Source organism: Limulus polyphemus, unplaced genomic scaffold (assembly GCF_000517525.1).
Source record: "Limulus polyphemus unplaced genomic scaffold, Limulus_polyphemus-2.1.2 Scaffold4672, whole genome shotgun sequence".
Lineage (NCBI taxonomy): Eukaryota > Metazoa > Arthropoda > Merostomata > Xiphosura > Limulidae > Limulus > Limulus polyphemus.
Window position 1 is genome coordinate 4,526 of NW_013670282.1, and position 20,985 is coordinate 25,510.

Sequence of the window (20,985 nt, forward strand, 5' to 3'; positions counted from 1 at the left end):
CCAGCAAATAGTGCACCACCAGAAAGACCCAACAAAGAGCTTCCCAAATGTGGAAAATAACTGAAAGGTGGAGATTAATCGGGAGGTAAGCACAAAGGAAGAGATTTGACCATTGCTGACTGAAAGCATCCATAGCCAGTGCCAATGCATGCAGAATGGGGGTTCTGAATTGAGGAAGCTTGGCTTTGTCTTAAGTGGCATAGGCATCAATGTGTGGAGAGCAAGAAAAAAATATGAGGATTGAGGAACTGCTCCAGAAAAAGAATCCCAAGAGAGGTTCCATTAATCATGTACAGTCCACACTAAAAGATGCTCCTGAGGACAATCCAAGGAAGACCAAGTCCCCAATAGATAGAGAACCTCTCACACAGGAAGAGAGGACAGAGCTGTGGAAACCAAACCCTCCATGGCCCACAAATGCTGCAGAGAAGGCTGTGCCCTGCTGAAATAGAGCTAAAAGAACAGTCATCCAAATAACCATGGAACGTCAATCCAAAGTCACATACCAAACTGTATGATATGATCACTGCCCTAACCATACTGCACCTCATGTCCAATTGACTGGTTGTGTGCAAATGTTCAGTGTGTCATGCACTTTCTCACCTATAACTGTGACACATTGGCTTTGTCTTCCTCCTTTCATACTTCCATCTGGGTGAAGAACAAAACCTGCATGAAATGGATGTTTTCTCCCATGAGAGTTGCCTTTTTAGTAAACCCCCACTTGGAAGGGAGCTGATCTAGGTTTTCTCAATCATACTGCCCCCTCCACCACATCAATGTGGGGTTCCAGCTATTGTTCAGAGGTAAGGATACCATTTTGGAATTTAACATTTTCCTTACCTGAAAATGAGACTTTGATAGATATTTACCTTTCTGCACACTTTCCCACCCTTTTTTGTCCTACCAGTGCACATTATTCTTGTTCTGTCTAAGCCTGAAACTAAATCTGAGTGTAAATACTTATTGGGATCTACTGTGCCTAAATGGTGTGTTACCCTCCTATTGGGGGAGGGCTATATTTACATGATGGCTACACTGTGCTCTTGCACAGTTCATATTGAAATACATATCATAAACGAGAGATAGTTCAAAGCTAGTGGCATGCAAAATATTTCAAAAGCAGATGTGTGAGCAATAGCTTTAGGTGCAGAGAGATAAGTATATATTGAAAATACATTTTCAGGAAAGCTAAATGTTAAGTTTTGTTTTACTGAAGCTATTCTAGACTAAACTGAACGGTTTTTAATTTTCACATGTAGGTTACTGTTTGTTAAAAAGTGTAACACTATATATATACATAAAAAGAAAGATTTGTTGTACTTACTGTGAATTTGAATTCTCTTTGCACTGTGTAAAAATTTTAGACAAAAGTCATAGAAAGAGTGGAGGGGCTAAACTAGTGAGTTTGTAAAGTTAGTAATATCTCAGGAAATTAAGAAGGTAGGAGGTTCAAATTTTATATTCTTGCTTGTAATTATGTATAGTTTGTGTTTCTAATTGGTTGGAAACTGCATCAGCCTATTTTTAATGTTAGAAAATTCTGAGGTGGAGAAATTGAAGCTGTGACACAGAAAAATGAAGATTGACATTTTTTGAAATTTCTTTTTGAAAATACTATTGGCTTAATATGCTTACAATAAGATAGCTTACCCTTATAAGAGTTTTTTGGCCAGTCAGACCAACCAACAGTTTCATATCTGTTGGTCTGCTAGCTGTTGTAACTGTTTCTGACTGGTGTTTACTGGTAAATGGAAAAACTATAACATGAATATAGAAAACGACCAATCTTTTTACATAAAAACAAACGTATATTGATTTATTACTTGGCTTTGAATTGTTAGTGTATTATAAATTATTATTTAACATTACAAAACTTTTCCACCACAACTTAGCTCCTGTCTTCAACAAATATCTTATAAGAATACAAGGGAAATTTTCAGTTTAACTGAACAGTGATTCAGACACAATGCTCTGGATGGATGGGCTAACCTAGTGGCTCCTCTTGAATTAACTACCTAGCTTAGCTTCGTTTAGTTAGGGCTTTTACACTATATTTGTCTAATGCAGGCATTATGAGTTTCCATATGGGGCTTGGAAAAATGCATAATATAGCTAGCATGCTATTCTTGGAATTTTCACAAGAAAGGCTAAACAGTGAAACAAAACTTGATATGGTCAATATGCTTTAACTAAGCTTACCTCATCTTGTTCCATGATATTTCCTTCTCACATCATGTGGCAACATAATAATTCAAATAAATTGTGTGAAATTGTGAAGTGATCTTTTTGAAAAATTTAAAGAAAAGTAAGGAATTAGTGGTGGAAGGTGTTCATAAGTGTCTTTTCTTTATCAGCATATTGCCAAGATTTGGCAGTTTTTTCTTATCTCTGTGCAAAACTGCTGAAATGGGGACTGGGAGGCTACAAGTGCAGTATTGTGATCAGCATAAATTCAGGAACTGGATTAATGTAACAAATGTAGTATCTCATAGCTCATTATTAGTACTTTTGTGCTTTTTAAGGTACATTAATGATATAGTTGAATGAATTGTCAATACTTTATTTAAATACCTCCCATACTTAAATTCTTCCCATACATTATTATACAATCTTCCACATCGAGATTTCTTTGCTTCTCCTCTCCCCTTACCTCTTCCTAACATTCTGCTCCTTCTTGTACAACTACACATCACTCTTTCATCAATGAATGACATCCCTTTATCTTCATATATGGAATGTGTCAGTCCAATGCTCTTGTTGCCCTTCCACCTCTTCTGTATACCAATGTAAATGGTGGGCTTATCACTGTTTGTCTATCCATGACCTACCTACCTTACAACACCTTACCTCTTTCACATGGCTCTTCGACTGTGGCTTGTCTATTTTTATGATTGTTGATTATCTATCAGTGACATATTCCACATTTCCTGATGCTGAAATATTTTTCTTCACTTGTCCTTATCACCCTCTTCTGTTCCTTCCTAATCCACAGACCCCCTGGAACCTGAAAGTGGTTCTTCATGCACTCAACCTGGGACCCTTTCAAACTTCTTACCACCAGCTCCATGTATCATCTCTTTCTCTCAAACCTATTACCTTTTTCTTCTTACCTGTGGTTACTGTTATTCTGACATCTATACCATAGATTTCTCTCAAACTCTACCATTGTTACCTACCTTCTTTTTTACCCCAACCAGTCCTTCCTTCCAAAGACTTTTGAAGTTAGGGAGGGTGGGCACACCTCTCTCTCATATACCTTCTTTATATATCCCATACCTATGATTCTTCTGATCTAGACAGACTCCTATTACCCCCACACCTTTGTTGACCATTTTCTCCAACACCTGGCTGTCTTCTCTCTAGAGGGATTTAAACTTCTGACCACAGTCATCCTTCAATCCATTTTTTGACATTAAACATGTAAGTGTATTTTTCTTACTCACACTAATTACTACAGGATCCCACAAGGTGGCTAATGTTGTACTTACCCAAAATATGCATTGGACCAGGACAATGAAAACACTCATACCATCTGCCCTGGCTCTACACCTACCCACTGTGAAAAGGGGTGTTCCATAAGACCACTTGAAGTTTCCTTAAGGTATTTCAATATATATCTCTATTACATTTCATATCCAATCCAGACTGTACCTATTCTGTGGACTATCATGGAAAAAGCCAGCATCAGAGTCGTGTATCTGCCCACTTTTCCAGTTAGCACTTGCCAGCTTTTAAAAACAGGGTTTTGCAGTCACCCCTTGCACTGTCTCCAGTAAAAGACCTTTCTGGATTGAAGGATCAATGGAGTTCTGGGCACATTCTCCACTTTTTTTTAGTCTGTGAATTCTTCCCGCATAAGAGACCTCTGCCAATTACCAGCTCCCAGCCACTGGGTGGTGGACCATGGAGAATCCTTACCAATCTGGAGCTAGAACACTGGGTGTCTTTATAGTGAGAAGTGGAACAGGAGCAACACCAAAGTGTGGTTGTGCAGATCACTCCACAGATATAATTATGATACATCACAATCTTCAAGAGGACCAATGTTACATATCACTATATCAATCTTTTATATATATATATATATATTATATATCTTCCAAATCCTCCACCTCCAGCTAAAATATGTTCAGCATAATCAGGGTACACACTATTTCCAGTCCATTCTACATTTATCAGCAAAAAAATATACAAAAAATCCTGCAACTGGCCTGTGGCCTATATAGACTGACAGACATGGAGTCCCTAGGGACTGAAGGTACAGTCTAGGTGACCACACTGTATACACCAGTGATATATCACTGACAAACCCTACTCCCACAGGAGGTAAAGAGCCCATAGTGAATGGTCAAATGGAGATTATATTAGAATCCATACTGACATGAATTCATACAGCGCCATACTCCCTCAGCTGGCATAGGGGCCCATAGTGACTGACAGTAAAGGAGGTGGGCATGGATACTTATCATAAGTGCCCTTCTTCCACAACTAGTTTTGACCAATTGAGTCTGATGGAAGAGGAGATGAGCACACAATGTGCAATCTCAATGAGTCCTAACCTAACTATACATATTGGTTATCCAACAGCTTGTGTGAACAAGTACTCAAATAGTCACATACTTATTCTGCTTGTCCTTGTGACATATTTCTTGCTTTTCTGCTTCTTCTCTTCTTATACACATGTCAAGAGTATACCATGAAAGAGATGAAGTCTCTCAAGGGTGTGCTCCTATGGAACCCCCTCCCATCAGGTGTCATACTCCTTGGGATTCCTTTGGATGCTTTTTGAATGTAGCTCATCTAGGTAATCTATACAACAGCCTCTCCACCATCTCAATGTGGAAATCTAGCTATTCTGTGTGCATGGTGAGTACTCGTTTTGAAAGTTCACATTTTCCTTACCTGACAATATATTTTCGATAGATACTTACCTCCATACACATTCTCACCCACATTCCACACTTCCCAGTGCACATTACTTTACTGGCTCATCAAAGAATGAGGATTCACAAGCACGAATGTGGAAAGTGCATTGCACATGAATGTGTGTGTTGCACTCCTATTAGTGGAGGGTTCTGCCACAGAGATGGACCAATAGGTCTTCTATCTCCTAACATTATATATATTATGATTATATCATCATGCCATGAGCAAATTCAGATGAGATCAGGTGGGAATTTTCACAAAGCTGGTAGCTTACAAGTCCCTTTGGCAGATCACATGAACTAAATAGGAAAATAAGCTATTCTGTGTGTGGAATTAGCTATCAGAAATACATTTTCAGATAAGGAAAATGTGAACTTTCCAGAGTGAACAGGTGGAATAGAGAAGAACATGTAATTAATTTCTTTGCTCATTTAAAAGGACTAGCTTTATTGACATTATGCAACTTTCCATCTAAGAGCCACAACAAACAAGCATTGGTAGCTGCTTTATCCAACTGATTCAGAAAGACAAACAAAAAGGAAGTATCCAAGGCAAAATTCCTGAGAATTGTAAGGAAAGAAGAGACTTTAAACAAACTTAGAATCATTGAAGCATGACCAATTTATAGATGCCATAACAGATGTAAAAACGTGGACCACCATCTAGGCTAGTCGTTTGGAGTTCGACTTGATCCAGTTAACAATATTTATTTAAAATCCAGGTTTACAGTCATGAGTAGAGTACACAAAGCACTAACTCGAGGAAATTTACAGTTAAAATAAGGAATTGACATGGAGACTGATATTCAAAACATAAAAAACACTTTAATGCAATATATTAAGATACTCAGCTAACATTAAGATTACCAAAGGTATCTTGAAATGTTTCAGTGTTATTGTTAAAAAATATAAGTTCTTCAGTTTGAGCATGTAACTGTACTTCAATTAAATTTTCCATAATATTCATTAAATAACTTAATACTATCAGTAAGTTATCACATTGAATGAAAACTGCCCAGACATAACTTTCATTAATTCTTTAATATTAAACACTATACATTCAATTTCTAAATATATTATTCGACTCTGATAGAGATAACAATAGTTACTTACACTGAGCTTGAGTGGAAAATGTTAAACATCTTCAACATTGTTATGGACTTGGGCATAGTTGGATCAGGAAGCATCAGTTTTCTTTAACCATCAGCGGATTGTTTAACTTCATACAAGCCAGGAGACTGTAAAAAAGATCAGTTGACAAACTGACAGCATGACCAATGGCTTCTTATTACGAATCAGTAGAGTGACATTTAGTCCCAAAACATGGGTTTTTATACAGATTTCTTTGCTATTCTTATGATTCTGCAAATAGTGTAAACATCCAACATGCAGATCTGTCACTTACCTGGATGCATTTTGTTGACTCATCCTAATTCTCGGAACAAAAACCTAAACTAATTCAATAATTGGTTATGATCGAAGACGGTAAATTGGCAGTCTACTTGCATGTATTTCTTCATATGAAAGTTCCACCCAGGATCTCTGATTTCCTTGCTGATTCTTTTTATGTGTCCAGTTTTTAAAGGAGTTAATATAAACATTCTCATAGCTCTCTATCTGCTGCTGTGGCATCAGTTTATAGCTTATGTAATCATTCGGTTCTCAGTACCTGGAATGCACCTTAGTTTAAACTTGACATATACATTTCCTTTCTTGGTCATGCATTCATAAGGTGTGCTCATCTTTTCTTTGTGTTACATGTATGTACATCATACAGGAATTTATGAAATTATATTTCTATTTATTTAGTTCTCTGTGGTTAAATATGATACAGACATAATATTGAATTTAACTCAAACCACCACAATAAATAAGTTCATTAGATCAATGAGTTTATTTCTTCACCAATGCACATCAGAAAACTACGATATTGAGGTTTATTATACAATATTGTAATTCTTGAACAAGCAGTGGAAGTCCAATGAATTACAGGTGATTACCAAATTATGCAAGATATAACAAATGTACACAGACATATATACATATTCTGTTCTAAGACCATGGAAATAATACATATAATTAACTCTTAAACATACAAACACTGTGAAATTAAACAACAAAATCTTTTAATAATAAATTATGAATGAACAAAGAATGTAAAATGAATTTAAATGGTAAAAAAACATGTTCTCTATCCCTAAGATTCCTCAATAACTCAAGATTAAGGATGAAAAACAAATCAAAAGTACGTAAAAATCCAAAAATTTTCTAGGCTTGCCATTGTTTTGATCTTTGTTTAATATCATTATACTCATACAAAATTTGCAATAATATATACATATCAAAACTGTAAAAAAAACACTGGTTATCAAATGGAGATATTTTCTCACTAAGTATGCAACAGTTATTTAAAAGGTTTTAGCCTACATAGTAGCAGTTTTGTTTTAGAATTTGTCTCTCAATTTCTAAGAAAAGTGCATCACAAAAATGTATCTTACATTTATTCATGACCATTTCCTAAATAAGTAAGTTCTAAAAAGACGATGCCACAAACTTTCTACCAAAACAGCTTCTCCACAGATTATACCTTCCAATGTTTTAAGCCTCTACTACTACTTCCAATTTTTACACCATACACTACATAAAGTTAGAATTATCGATTCTGTCAGTGACCTGACACTTTCTTGTTAGTGAATATCTATCCTCAAATTGGAGAGAGAAAGCCTAGCTGGAAGATCATCCCTATTATCAATATTCAGTAACCTCTATAAGAACATAATACCCTTAAAACAGCTGTTCAGAGAACCAGGATCTGGTTCAGGTGTGTTTATAATTCATTCAAAACAAAGTCATATAACACAACAAAAACTTATCAATACTTACAAACATAAAAATCTTCAAAATCGTTATTTTAATATGTCAATTTAGATGTCACCATTTGACAGAATGTGTAGTCTTCACTGGGAGACCCTGTTTCAGAATTTGTGAACCACCTGAACAAAACATCCAGTAATATTCACAGTAATTCAAATTCAATGATGAGGAACCCACTTTGAGACTAATAATGCTTGGAGACAGCTTGAATGGGCAATGAAGATAAACTTTAATATAAGTTTAAAATAAGTTATGTTAAACTTATATTAAAGTATTTCTTCATTACCTATTCAAGCTGTCTCCAAGCATTATTTTAATATAAGTTTAACATAAGTTATATTATGTTAAACTGATATTAAAGTTTTTCTTCATTACCCATTCAAGCCGTCTCCAAGCATTATTACTCACAGTAATTGCAGTACATGAGAGAAAAAAAAATATAACTCAATTTAATATATGTGATAAACATACAGGACTTTGTAATATTGATCTGTTGACAACAGTCCGTATACCAGAGAAAAAGATCATATAATTGTGTAGAATAATAATAAAACAAAAAATATATAAAAAGCCTTCAACGTCTAACTGATAACACAAATAAGCCCAGAAAACAGTTGAAACTACACATCTTATATGCAAAATACAGATCCAAACAGTTAATATAATCAAGTATCAATGTGGATAATTCACCTACTATTTTAACAATAGGCCCAGAATTGAATCCACTTTTGCAAGCACATTTATTCATTCTGAGGACTTCCCTGAAGAGGGCAGTAGATAAAAAGTCCAGATTTAGGGTAAAACCTGACTTATAATTGGCAACTATGATGATAAATTAACAAATCAAAATTAGATGACTATATAGACTACTAATCACTAAACTGTTAGGTATCTAATCACCAAACCCTTATCATAAATACTTGTCATAGGTTTAGTTGATATCTATACGCACTTATTAGCAAATAACAAACCCTAACCATAAAAATGGTACATCATTTAAACCTCCTCTATAAAAGATAAAAACTGTTAACATAGAAAAAATCTAATCTTTCACAGCATACTACTCCTCAGTTTATAGAGAAATCTGAGTTATATTCTGGTAATGACACTCAATACCTAATAATAGTTTCAAAGGATTGTATTTATACTATATATAGTTTTTTAACCAAGATTTTTGTTTATCCATATCACACATTTCAATGTTTTATCCTTAGTTTTAATGGTTTGGTTTTTAAGGTGATCACTACTCCCTATTTCTTTGTTACACACAAGTATAAGGGCTCCACACTCTATACCCACTGATGTTAAATCTATACCAGTGCTTCCCCACCTTGATTATCATGGTGAGACATAAATGCTCATACCCCAGCTTTGAGAAGTCATAGGCTAATGATTAAAGATATAATGAAAGCCTTCTTTCATTCTTTTCAAGTGTATAATTTTCACTTCAGCAGAGATTTGCATTAAAATCAAAACAAAGTGATTAAGCATAACTTAATAAAATGTTGACAAAAAAACTGTTCCTATACACTTCCATAACAATTTCAAACCTGAATTCATTTTAATTACAGTGTGATAAGAAATGTTTTTCACAGAACATGATGTAGGCTTACTTAAAACATTACTCATTCAGTCACATGAATGGAAAAATATGTAAAAAATAATAATATACATAAATGAATATAAAATGGCTTAAAAAAGTTATACTCATATTAACCCTTTATATATAGGTTGCAAGTGACCTCAGTCAATTTGACAATTGCAAGTCACGACATTTTACAGAGTTGGTGTGGGAACTTAATGAGTTGCAACTGCCTTTAATATCAGTGTATATCAATAAACTTGACATTAAAAGATATCTTATGGTTAAAACTTTATACTGTCCAAGTTTCAATTTCTTAATTTCAAATGGAAATATTTAAAAATTCTCAGTCTTCACTCTTGCTTTTACCTGACATGCATGCACTCTCAATTCTTCCTTTCAGTTTGTATAGCTTTTACAGTGTCTTACTAAACACTGACATAAACTAATACCAAGATAAAATGTACAAATTTAACATCCTGATTTCTCCATCTTTTCTTAACTTGAAAGTTAGTTTCAACTTGTTCTTATTTGACATATATATTTATATCCAATAGAAATAACATTCATTTTCATTTTCACAGCAATAGATGCTAGTTGAGATGATATGACTGATATATAACATTCATTTTCATTTTCACAGCAATAGATGCTAGTTGAGATGATATGACTGATATATAACATTCATTTTCATTTTCACAGCAATAGATGCTAGGTGAGATGATATGACTGATATATAACATTCATTTTCATTTTCACAGCAATAGATGCTAGTTGAGATGATATGACTGATATATAACTTTCATTTTCACAGCAATAGATGTTAGTTGAGATGATATGACTGATATGTGTTAAGCAAAGTCATTGCTCACAGCAGTAATGGATTTTTTTTAAAAACCTATTAATAGTTTAGTTAAAAAGCAAGGTACGTAATAATATTTTTGGGACATTATCTTCTGGTAACTGACATTTTTTGTTGTTGTAAAATGCATATTTGAAAGGTCTATGAACTTTTGTTTGGAAAATGTACTTTGATAAAAAAAATCAAAGCCTGGTGAGCAATAATTTCATGTGCAAAATGTTCATACTGTTCTTGCTGTGCAGTACGTCAGTAAATGAGAATCTGCTAATGTGTTCTAGCTATGATGTATTGTTTTTGCTACATGAATAACTGCTTCCACAGTACTAGCTAAGAAACAAAACCAAAAACTTTAAATATATATTCATGTGAAAAGGATGACAGTTGAAATTATGAATAACATTATTTGAATATGTGGCAAGAGATGATGCATTAAAAGAAAAAATTCCAAATTTTATAATACATTGATGATTTAGCTATGGTTAATGTTAGACTAGAGGAAATAAGAGATAAGATATGTTTTTAATGAAAAAAGTTTTTTAATCATTCAGTATGTTAACTGAGGTCAATAGAGGTATTTTTATTCTTAATTTGAAAATTACTTTTCAATTCAGAAATTCACAGAAAAATCTTCAGTAAAAACACTTAATTAGAATATCTGATTTTTTGTATGCAACAAATTTATATTGTTTACTAAAAGCTTGCCAAGTTTTGTGAAGATAACCTAGTACATTCATATTTATAGTGTGTATAGTTTCACAGTTACATGATGTTTAAAAGATCTGTAAATTGACCTATTTTTGATGGGCCAGTATCAAAGGCTTAATAACAAATCTGCGAGTCAAATAGACACTTTTGGGGGATCAATTTCTAAATAAAACTTTCTGGTACTCACTTTTTGAAACTATGAATAGAGAGTTAGGTTCCTTGATATATCTGTAACCTGAACTGCTTACCTGCATGGCTGAATTTGTGCTAATTTCCAGCTTATGAAGAACTAAAACCTATACTCTTATCCACAATCCAACACAAAATACAGAAGTGGATGCACATATTGTGCAATACAAGATCTGCTTCCTCAGCTTTATAAACTCCAGTATATCCACATTCAGAAGTAGCTGAATCAAGACCCAAGTGGTCATCCCAGTGTATCACTTTCAGAAGTAGCTGAATCAAGACCCAAGTGGTCATCCCAGTGTATCACTTTCAGAAGTGGTTCTATCAAACCTCAAGTAAAGTAGTAACCACATTCAGAAGTAGCTGAATCAAGACCCTATTAGAGTAACTAGCCCTATAAGTATTCAAATATAAGTATATGATAGATGATGACCCAAAGTAATCAACCTTAAGTCTAAGATAAAGTCGAGAACTAATAACAAGATTTCTGATCTATAAAAAACAAAAAAAATTATAAGTTCCTCACAGAAAACCAGTCTTCAGAGATCATCCTCTCTTATATATTCAGCATGCATAATACCGGTGAGAAAAAAGGACACATTTCATAAGTATGTAATTTTACCTTTTAATGGAATTATACATATGACCTAAGATTACACTTGTAACCTGAATGCATAGTCCAACATTTTTCACTTTGCTTCCATTAAATTTCTGGGTGCCTAAAATGACAAAAAAATCTTAGATCATCTTTCCATATTGAGTTGATCTGAACTATAATAACATGTTCTATTTGGTGGCTTTTTTCTCCATTTTTGGGCTAAAATTTAAAACGTTAATTTGGTATACAAAATAATAATACGTTGGCAAAGAACAATTTATAAGCATAATGATTTATTTTGGGGGGAACATACTACATGTTTTGACAGAAAACTGGTCTGTCTTCTTCAGGTATGGAAGCATGTATATGTTCCTCCAAAAAATAAATAATTTTATATGCTTATAAATCTTTGTTTGCTAATTTATTATTATATTAGCATAATATTATGATGTTCATATAATTAACCCCCTAACTATTAATTTAGTATTACTCCCTAATTAGTTCATGTACTCACAAGGTGTTGTGAGTAGGAGGTTTTGAGTTTCTCCTTATGGCAGAATACACACGTTTTTCAACCCGAATATTTTATTGTGTGATTGTGACATTTATTTGGATCATACACAAACATCATCTAATTAGAGATAAGGCTTAACTATCGAAGCACAAACTATTTGTGGATGGTTTTGTTGCATGTTTCTACTCTTTGTTGTGTTAGAAACTTTTGCTGGATTGCCACTCACTGACTGTATGAACCTCGCACACAGAGTGAATTCCTGGAAAAGTGATGTCGCAGCTGAACTGTTCAATTTCTTAGGGAGCATTCTTTTTGTACATTGGAGAGGAACTATCATAAATTATCATGGCACTTTATAGACACACTGGTTAATACCAGAAGGACTCTGGAGATTTCTCAAGTTATGTGGAACAAATGGAATTTTATTTCATAGCCAATGACATTACAGATGAAGCCAAGAAGAAAGCAATATTCTTGAGTTTGTGTGAAAGTGATACTTATAAATTGTTGAGAAATTTGATCAGTCCTGATAAACCAGGAGAAACTTCATTTGCTGACAATGTAAAAACTTTTAAGGACATTATAATCCTAAACCATCATCCTGTTCAAGAAGATTTGCATTCAACTCTTGTGTTCAAAAACTATGTTGCTTAGTTGAAATATATTACAAAGGATTGTGAATTTGGGGATCAGTTGGAAAATATGCTTTGAGATAATTTGTCAGTGGATGCAAGGGATCCCACACATGATGAACAGACTTGTGGAACTTATTCAGGAAGCTAACTATACATATGCTAAAGCAGTTAGTACAGCTCAGACTCTTGAGGCTACAACTCAGTATGTCCAAGCTTGCAGTATTAGTAGTGACACAAATTCAACTACATCTGTTGTACATCATATGCAACATAAGACAAAGAAATTTATCAAGGTGAAGCAAGAGAAACCCATCTGCATGTCTACACAAGAATGCCATGTGCTTGTCTTGCTCGTGAGAACAAAGAATATCAGACACCATCTCAACCTGTGAAGAAATTTGGTCACAAAGCTTATTGCATGGATGAACACCACCATATCTTCATCAGATGGTCCTGATAGTCATTCTGAATCAGCCTATGCTCTGTATCAAGTCCCGGGAGGTTGTACATCTACTCTTCCTTATACAATGGAACTTCAGCTGAATGGATCCTCAATAGTTATGGAGATCAACAATTGAGCATATTCTTCATTCATAAGTGAGATCTCTTTCGACTGTTTGTGGAAAAATGACCAGCTTACACTGACTCTCATTCCATTACGTGAAAATAGTAAAATCTGTGAGTCATGTCTGATAGTAGACCGAGTCTGTTCAGAAGAAACTGGATGTCACAAATCCAGCTAGGCTGGCCTAAGATTCATCAAGTTCATGTTGTCAAGTCTAAAGGAGGTGAATCTTCTGAGAGTATCAAATCTCAAAATTTAGTGAAGCTGTTACAGCAGTTCTCAGATGTCTTCAAGGATGAATTAGGATGCATTTAAGGTACTCAGGCTCAGCTACAGGTAGATCCTGATACCACTCCATGTTTTCTGAAGCTGAGGCCTGTGCATTATGCCTTATGTGACAGAGTAAAGTTGCATCGGAACTTGAGACTGGAACGTTAGGGCATAATTGAGAAAGTATATCACTCTGAGTGGGCAGCACCTATAGTACCAGTCCTTAAACATGATGGAATCAAGTATAGATATGTGGTGATTTTCATACAATCATCAATGCTATATTTAAGACTAATACATTCTACATACTGAATGTTGAAGACCTATAATTCTGACTTGCTGAAGGTGAAACCTTCACAAAGATAGATCTGAGTAATGCTTACCTACAGTTAGTTCTGGATGAATCATCAAAAAAGTATACAACAATAAATATCCACCAAGATCTGTACCTGTATAGCAGGCTTTCATTTGGGGTCTCTTCATCACCTGGCATTTTCCAGAGATTAATGGATAATCTAACAAGTGATATTTCTGGTGTCTGCTGTTACTTGGATGATATTTTGGTAATAGAACCTTCTGATGATGAACAACTGAGTACTCTAAAATTGGTTCTTCAGCTTTTGTGTAATACTGGCATCAAACTCAAGGAGAAATGCACATTTAATGCTGCATCTATATCTTACCTAGAACACAAGACTGATGCTGCTGGACTTCATCAACTGGAAGATAAAGTGAGAGCTGTAAGGGAGGCTCCTGTTTCTATATCCGTTCATGAGTTACATTCATACTTTGGTTTGTTGAACTATTATGGGTAGTTTCTATCAAACCTCTCACCTCTAATGGTTCCTTTAAATCATCTTACCAAGAATGGTATCGTTTAACAGTAGGGAAAGGCTCAAGATCAGGCATTCCCAAAATCCAAGGAAATGTTGAGTTCATCACCTGTTCTTGTTCACTTTCACACATCCAAGGAATTAATATTGGTTTGTGATGCCTCACCTTATGGTGTTGGATTAGTTCTATCCCAGATCATGAATGATGATAAAGAACATCCAATCGGATTCACATCCAGAACACTGTCATCCACTGAAGTGTAGTATTTACAACTGGATAAAGAAGCACTTGCTATAGTGCATGGCATAAAACAATTTCAGCAATATCTCTAAAGGAGAAGATTAAGCATAATGACTGGTCATAAACCTCTACTCACCTTGTTCAATGAAGGGAAAGCTGTACACTAGATGGCTTCACCATATATTCAGAGATGGGCATTTATGTTGTCAGTGTATGGTTATCACATTGTCTTCAAAGCTCGTAAAGATCATGGAAATGTGAGTGCTATGAGTAGATTACTTTTGAAGTCTTGGGATTCTACCCTACTGTCACTGTGGATATGGTAAAAATCTGGACTCAAAGGAATCCAGTTCTGTTGGAAGTGTATGAGTTCACCCATGATGGATGGTGAAGGAGGTGTAGTGAATCAAGATTTGATACCTTATGCTAGTCAAAAAAATAAGCTAAGATGAGGCTGGAAGTGTACTCTGCAGAAGTCATCTGATTATACCAAATCAAGGTTAACAACATGTGTTGGAAGACTTACATGATACTCACTCTGGAATCGTCCAGATGAAGGCACTGATTAGATCATTTGTCTGGTGGCCACATCCGAATGAAGACATCAAGTTAATAGTGCATGAGTATTCAACCTGTCAATCTGTAAGGAAACCATCACCTGAAAGTCCACTGCATCCATGGGAATGGCCTTCCACACCATGCGATCATCTAGGACCATTCATGGGCAAGATGATTCTGGTCATGATTGATGCTCATTGAAAGTGGATTGACACTTCTATTGTTTCAAGCACATCATCATCTGTAACTATTGAGAAACGTATGCAACTATTTGCTACACATGGACTTCCAATGTCTCTTGTATCAAACAATGGCAGTAGTTTCACCAGCTTAGAATTTAAAGCAATCATGAAGAACAATGGAGTTAAACATATCTGTGCTAGTAAATACCACCCTGCAACTAATGGTCTCGCTGAATGTGCTGTTCAAACAACCATGAATAGTATCAAGAAGATGGAAGGTGAAACTCTTGAAACCAAACTCTACTGATTTCTAGCAAGATATCAGATAACTCCTCAAAGCACTAAAGGAGTATCACCTGTGGAACTTCTACTGAAGCAGAAGATTCAGTCTTACTTGGACTGATTGCACCCCAAAGTAGAGTCCAAGATACTCAGAGAACAATCTAGATAGAAACAGTCACATGGCCTTCATGCTAGAGCCAGATAGTTATACATCAGAGACACAGTCCACGTGAAGAACTTTGAACAAGGAACTGTCTAGTTGTCTGACGAGATTATTCATGCTGGACCCTTATCGTACAAGGTTAGATTTTATGATAACTGTATGGTGAGACATCACAATGATCATCTTCATATTCATCTCAGTGAAAAGGATTTGTCTGAAGATAATCCTACAATGATGTAATCACAACTAAATCTTCAAACACCTACTGATCAAGGAATGGTCACCAAGTGGGATTACATTGTTGTACCTGAACATCTGCCAACATCTGGACCACTGTACCTTTTACTCCCAAACCTCTTGATGAGAACATTAGTCAAGAACCATTAGCACCATTAATGAGATTGGGTCATTCTATTATACCACCCATGAGATTGGACCTCTAAGAACATTTTGTGTTGTGTAACTTGTAGAATCAGAATTTGTGTTGAAAATCTTAGAGTACTGTATTCTGAGTATTTTTCCAAATCTGAAAAAATAAGAGAAATATGATGTTCATTTAATTACCCCTAACTATTAATTTAGTATTACTCCATAATTATATCATGCACTTGTGAGGTGTTGTGAATAGTGCTCCCTTACTCAAGTACCAGTCATTTACAAAATGTTCAGTTTCATTTGGTCTACGTTATATAAACTACTGTATGACATATTCTACGTCAAAGTGTCTTAACAACAATTTACCATGACTCTTTTCTAGATATAGGACTAGCCTATTCTTTTTGTGCATTTTTAAGTTATAATTTATTACAGTTTCCACATAGTGTGAAGTTTATGTTTAAAATTTCTCAACAGTATGTATTTTCTAATGGCTTTTAAATTTGCAGTTTGTTACAAATTGTTTGTCACACACACACAGAACAACTATATGACTTCTCCGTGGAGTGTATTTTCTGATGTGTTTTAAGGAACTAGTTGTTCCAAAAAGTTTTTACATAAACTGCACAACAGTATGGTTTCTACCTAGTATGTATTCTTTGATGTATTTTTAAGTAAGAGTTACTTCCAAACTGTTTTCCACAAAATGCACAACTGTAAGGTTTCTCCCCAGTATGTATCCTTTGATGTACTTTTAATTTACTATTTGTTCCAAAGTCTTTTCCACAAACTGAACAACAGTAAGGTTTCTCTCCAGTGTGTATTCTTTGATGTATTTTTAATTTACTATTTGTTGCAAATTGTTCTCCACAAACTGCACAACTGTAAGGTTTTTCCCCAGTGTGTATTCTCTGATGCACTTTTAAATCACCATTTGTTACAAACTGTTTTCCACACACAATACAACTGTAAGGTTTCTCCCCAGTGTGTGTTCTTTGATGTATTTTTAATTGGCCATTTGTTTGAAATTGTTTTCCACAAAATGCACAACTGTAAGGTTTCTCCCCAGTATGTGTTCTTTGATGTAATTTTAATTTACTATTTCTAAGAAACTGTTTTCCACAAATTGCACAAGTGTAAGGTTTCTCCCCAGTGTGTATTCTCTGGTGTAGTTTTAATTCATTATTTCTTCCAAAGTGTTTTCCACACACTATACAACTGTAAGGTTTCTCCCCAGTGTGTGTTGTTTGATGCTTTTTTAAAGAGCTATTTGTTTGAAATTGTTTTCCACAAACTGCACAAATGAATGGTTTCTCCCCAGTGTGTATTCTTTGATGGATTTTTAATTCACTATTTGTTCGAAAGTGTTTACCACAAATGGCACAGCTGTAAGGTTTATCGCCAGTGTGTATCCTCTCATGTTGTTTTAGGTTACCCACTGTTCCAAATCCTTTTCCACAAACTACACAAATAAACGGTTTCTCTGCAGTGTGTGTCCTCTCATGTTGTTTTAGGTTACCCAGTGTTCCAATTTCTTTTCCACACACTACACAACTATATGGTTTATCTGCAGTGTGTGTCCTCTCATGTTGTTTTAGGTTACCCACTATTCCAAATTCTTTTCCACACACTTCACAATTATATGGTTTCTCTCCAGTGTGTATTCTTTGATGCATTTTTAATTCACTGTTTGTTCTAAAGCATTTCCCACAAACTACACAATTGTAAGGTTTATCCCCCGTGTGTGTTCTTTGATGTATTTTCAATGTACTACTCGTTCGAAATTGTTTTCCACAAACTGCACAACTGTATGGTTTTTCCCCAGTGTGTATTCTTTGATGTATTTTTAAGTTACTATTTGTTCCAAACTGCTTTCCACATACTACACAAATAAATGGTTTCTCTCCTGTGTGTATCCTCTTATGTTGTTTTAGATTATCCACTGTTCCAAACTCTCTTCCACACACTACACAACTATAAGGTTTCTCTCCAGTATGTATCCTCTCATGTTGTTTTAGGTTACCTACTAATCCAAATTCTTTTCCACACACTACACAACTATATGATTTCTCTGTGGTGTGGGTCCTCTTATGTTGTTTCAGGTTATCTACAGTTGCAAAATTTAGTCCACAAATTATACAACTATATGGTTTGTCATCACTCTGAGGTATATTAGTTTGTTTTAGCTTATTTGTATTTAAACTTATTTTTCCATACACATCGTTTGGTTTTGGAGATTTGACAACTTCTGTAAAGGAATCTTCTTGCCTTAAAACTTGATAACCAGGAAATTGACTTCCACAACAGTTGTTAACACTAGTCTTTATATCTGAAATTAATATATATGATGCAACAAATATATCATAAGTTACTATATTTGATGAACTTCTAAATATATTTTAACAGTCTTATACAATCAATATAAATATCAACATCAAAATATAAAGGTAAAGAATAATTATTTCATACTTTATAAAACTTTTCTCCTTAGATTGAAATAGCATTGAAAACATAAAATGGAGGCAACAGAACATGCTCAAAAAAAAAGATTTGTAGTAGACAAACTTTAAAATCAACTGTGGAAATATAATAGTAGTATTACAACAACTAACATTATTTGAAGCCAGCATTTTACTGTAATAATTTTAAGAGATATCTTAACTTCTTACATCAAGTGATTAATTATCACAATAACATCCTACTGCTTTATTGTCTTAACATGGTGGTTAATATCAATATGTTAAAGATTCTGTTGAAACTAACTAAATGCATGGTAAATGAATATTCATATAAACCCATATTTTGTCAAAAGTAAACTGTTTATCAATGTTATTTATTATATCAAGTTCACGACAAAATCCTCTTACTACAAACTGTATGAGGTACAAGTATTTGGAAAATCACATCCATGGAAGTTAGTGGTAGCAGTATAATCTATGCACAACAAAGATTAGATCAATTAATGTGACAGAAATAATCAACTACTCAAAATTAGTGTTTCCTATTATACCCATTTTAAATTATTTCTGCCATATATTAGTCAAAATTACAATTAAATTGACTGTTATGAATATAAATGAAATAATCAAAATTATTGTTTCTGATTATTACTATGTTCTATTATTCCAATTACTTTAGTTTACTTAAGATCTGCAGGAACTGTCTTTCACAGTTTTACCTTGAAACTTGTTTCATGGGTTTTAAATTTCATAGAAAAATTACATTAAAAATGCACCAATTTTCCATTACATAAATTTAGAAAAAACGTTTTTAAGACACTATTCTGTTTTTCTAAACAACATTTTTCATACTTATGCCTTTGCAATCATGCCGTGCACCTGAACTGACATGTTGATAATCCACCTTTTGAAGCAATAAACTTGTCTGGTTGTGTTACGGCAGGTGTTGTAGGTACTTAAGTGACTACAATTTAAGTCTCCTCATTGTTTGCTGTTTCCAGATTATAAGTTACTATCTGCACATATAGCATATTGAGAACAGTTACTCAAATGGCTTGGTGGATATAAAATTACTTTCAATTTCTTAGCAATATCAAACAACAAACAGTCACAACTTCATTACATACCCCTCTCAAAATGTCTTTATGGAAATGGATAAAATCGACCAATCCTCCCAAAAACAGTGGCCTTCCAAACCCACAACAGTGTGACACAGAACTTCATTTATCCAATCATAAAGGTTCTTTATTTCGCTGGAATTATTGCTCGTGGAAACATATGTATGTACCACAAAAACAGGACAAGTTAATTCCACAAGAATAATAAGTAATTTACAGTATCCAAGTGTTAAAAATATTTCCATCGTGATTATTTATTGTTAAGTACAAAGCTACAAAATGAGCTATCTGTGTTAAACTGACTGAGGGTATCAAAATGTAACTTTAATGCTATAAGTTGTTGTTCACGGCAAGGTAGTTCAGCTTTGGGGCAGCATGGCCTGGTCATTCAAGTCTCATGTTTAATTCCTGTTCCCATCATATTTGCTCGTCTTGTCTTTGTTATGGCAAAGATATTATTACTAAAGTTATCTTACACTGTCACTAATTTTGAACAGCTAACAAGATGAAAGGCAATTGGTTAGAAGCACCCATTGCTATCTCTAAAGTTATCTTACACTGTCGCTAATTTTGAACAGCTAACAAGATGACAGGCAATTGGTTAGAAGCACCCATTGCTAACTCTAAGGTTATCTTACACTGTCACTAATTTTGAACAGCTAACAAGATGAAAGGCAATTGGTTAGAAGCACCCATTGCTAATTCTAAAGTTATCTTACACTGTCAGTAATTTTGAACAGCTAACAAGATGAAAGGCAATTGGTTAGAAGCACCCATTGCTAACTCTAAGGTTATCTTACACTGTCACTAATTTTGAACAGCTAACAAGATGAAAGGCAACTGGTTTGAAGCACCCATTGCTAACTCTTTGAATAATGAAGTGTGAAACAGATTGTAAATTTTCTGATTTAATAGACTGTGTTATCTAATTTATAATTCCATAACTGTATTCTTTAGTTTTGTAAATGCAAATGTGGATCTATGGTAAGGTTTAGTATCCCCCCCCATCCTTACCCTACTATATATACACCTGGAAAAAAGTTAAGCACCCC

The 20,985-nt window shown here is 34.4% G+C and overlaps 1 protein-coding gene across 2 annotated transcripts in view; it reads right to left on the bottom strand.

Moving 5' to 3' along the window:
* Nucleotides 1-2,604: 2,604 nt before the first annotated feature.
* LOC111088894 (zinc finger protein 227-like) overlaps nt 2,605-20,985 on the bottom strand; it is a 45,942-nt gene continuing 27,561 nt past the window's right edge. Inside the window, exon 4 of one of the 2 annotated variants that reach the window (XM_022400126.1) lies at nt 2,605-6,166. In XM_022400126.1, the coding sequence (XP_022255834.1) occupies nt 6,150-6,166 (17 nt within the window). In that variant the 3' untranslated portion in view covers nt 2,605-6,149. Of the gene's footprint in view, nt 6,167-12,119; nt 18,686-20,985 lie in introns of those variants that run through there. The other variant, XM_022400125.1, reaches the window with a different exon arrangement.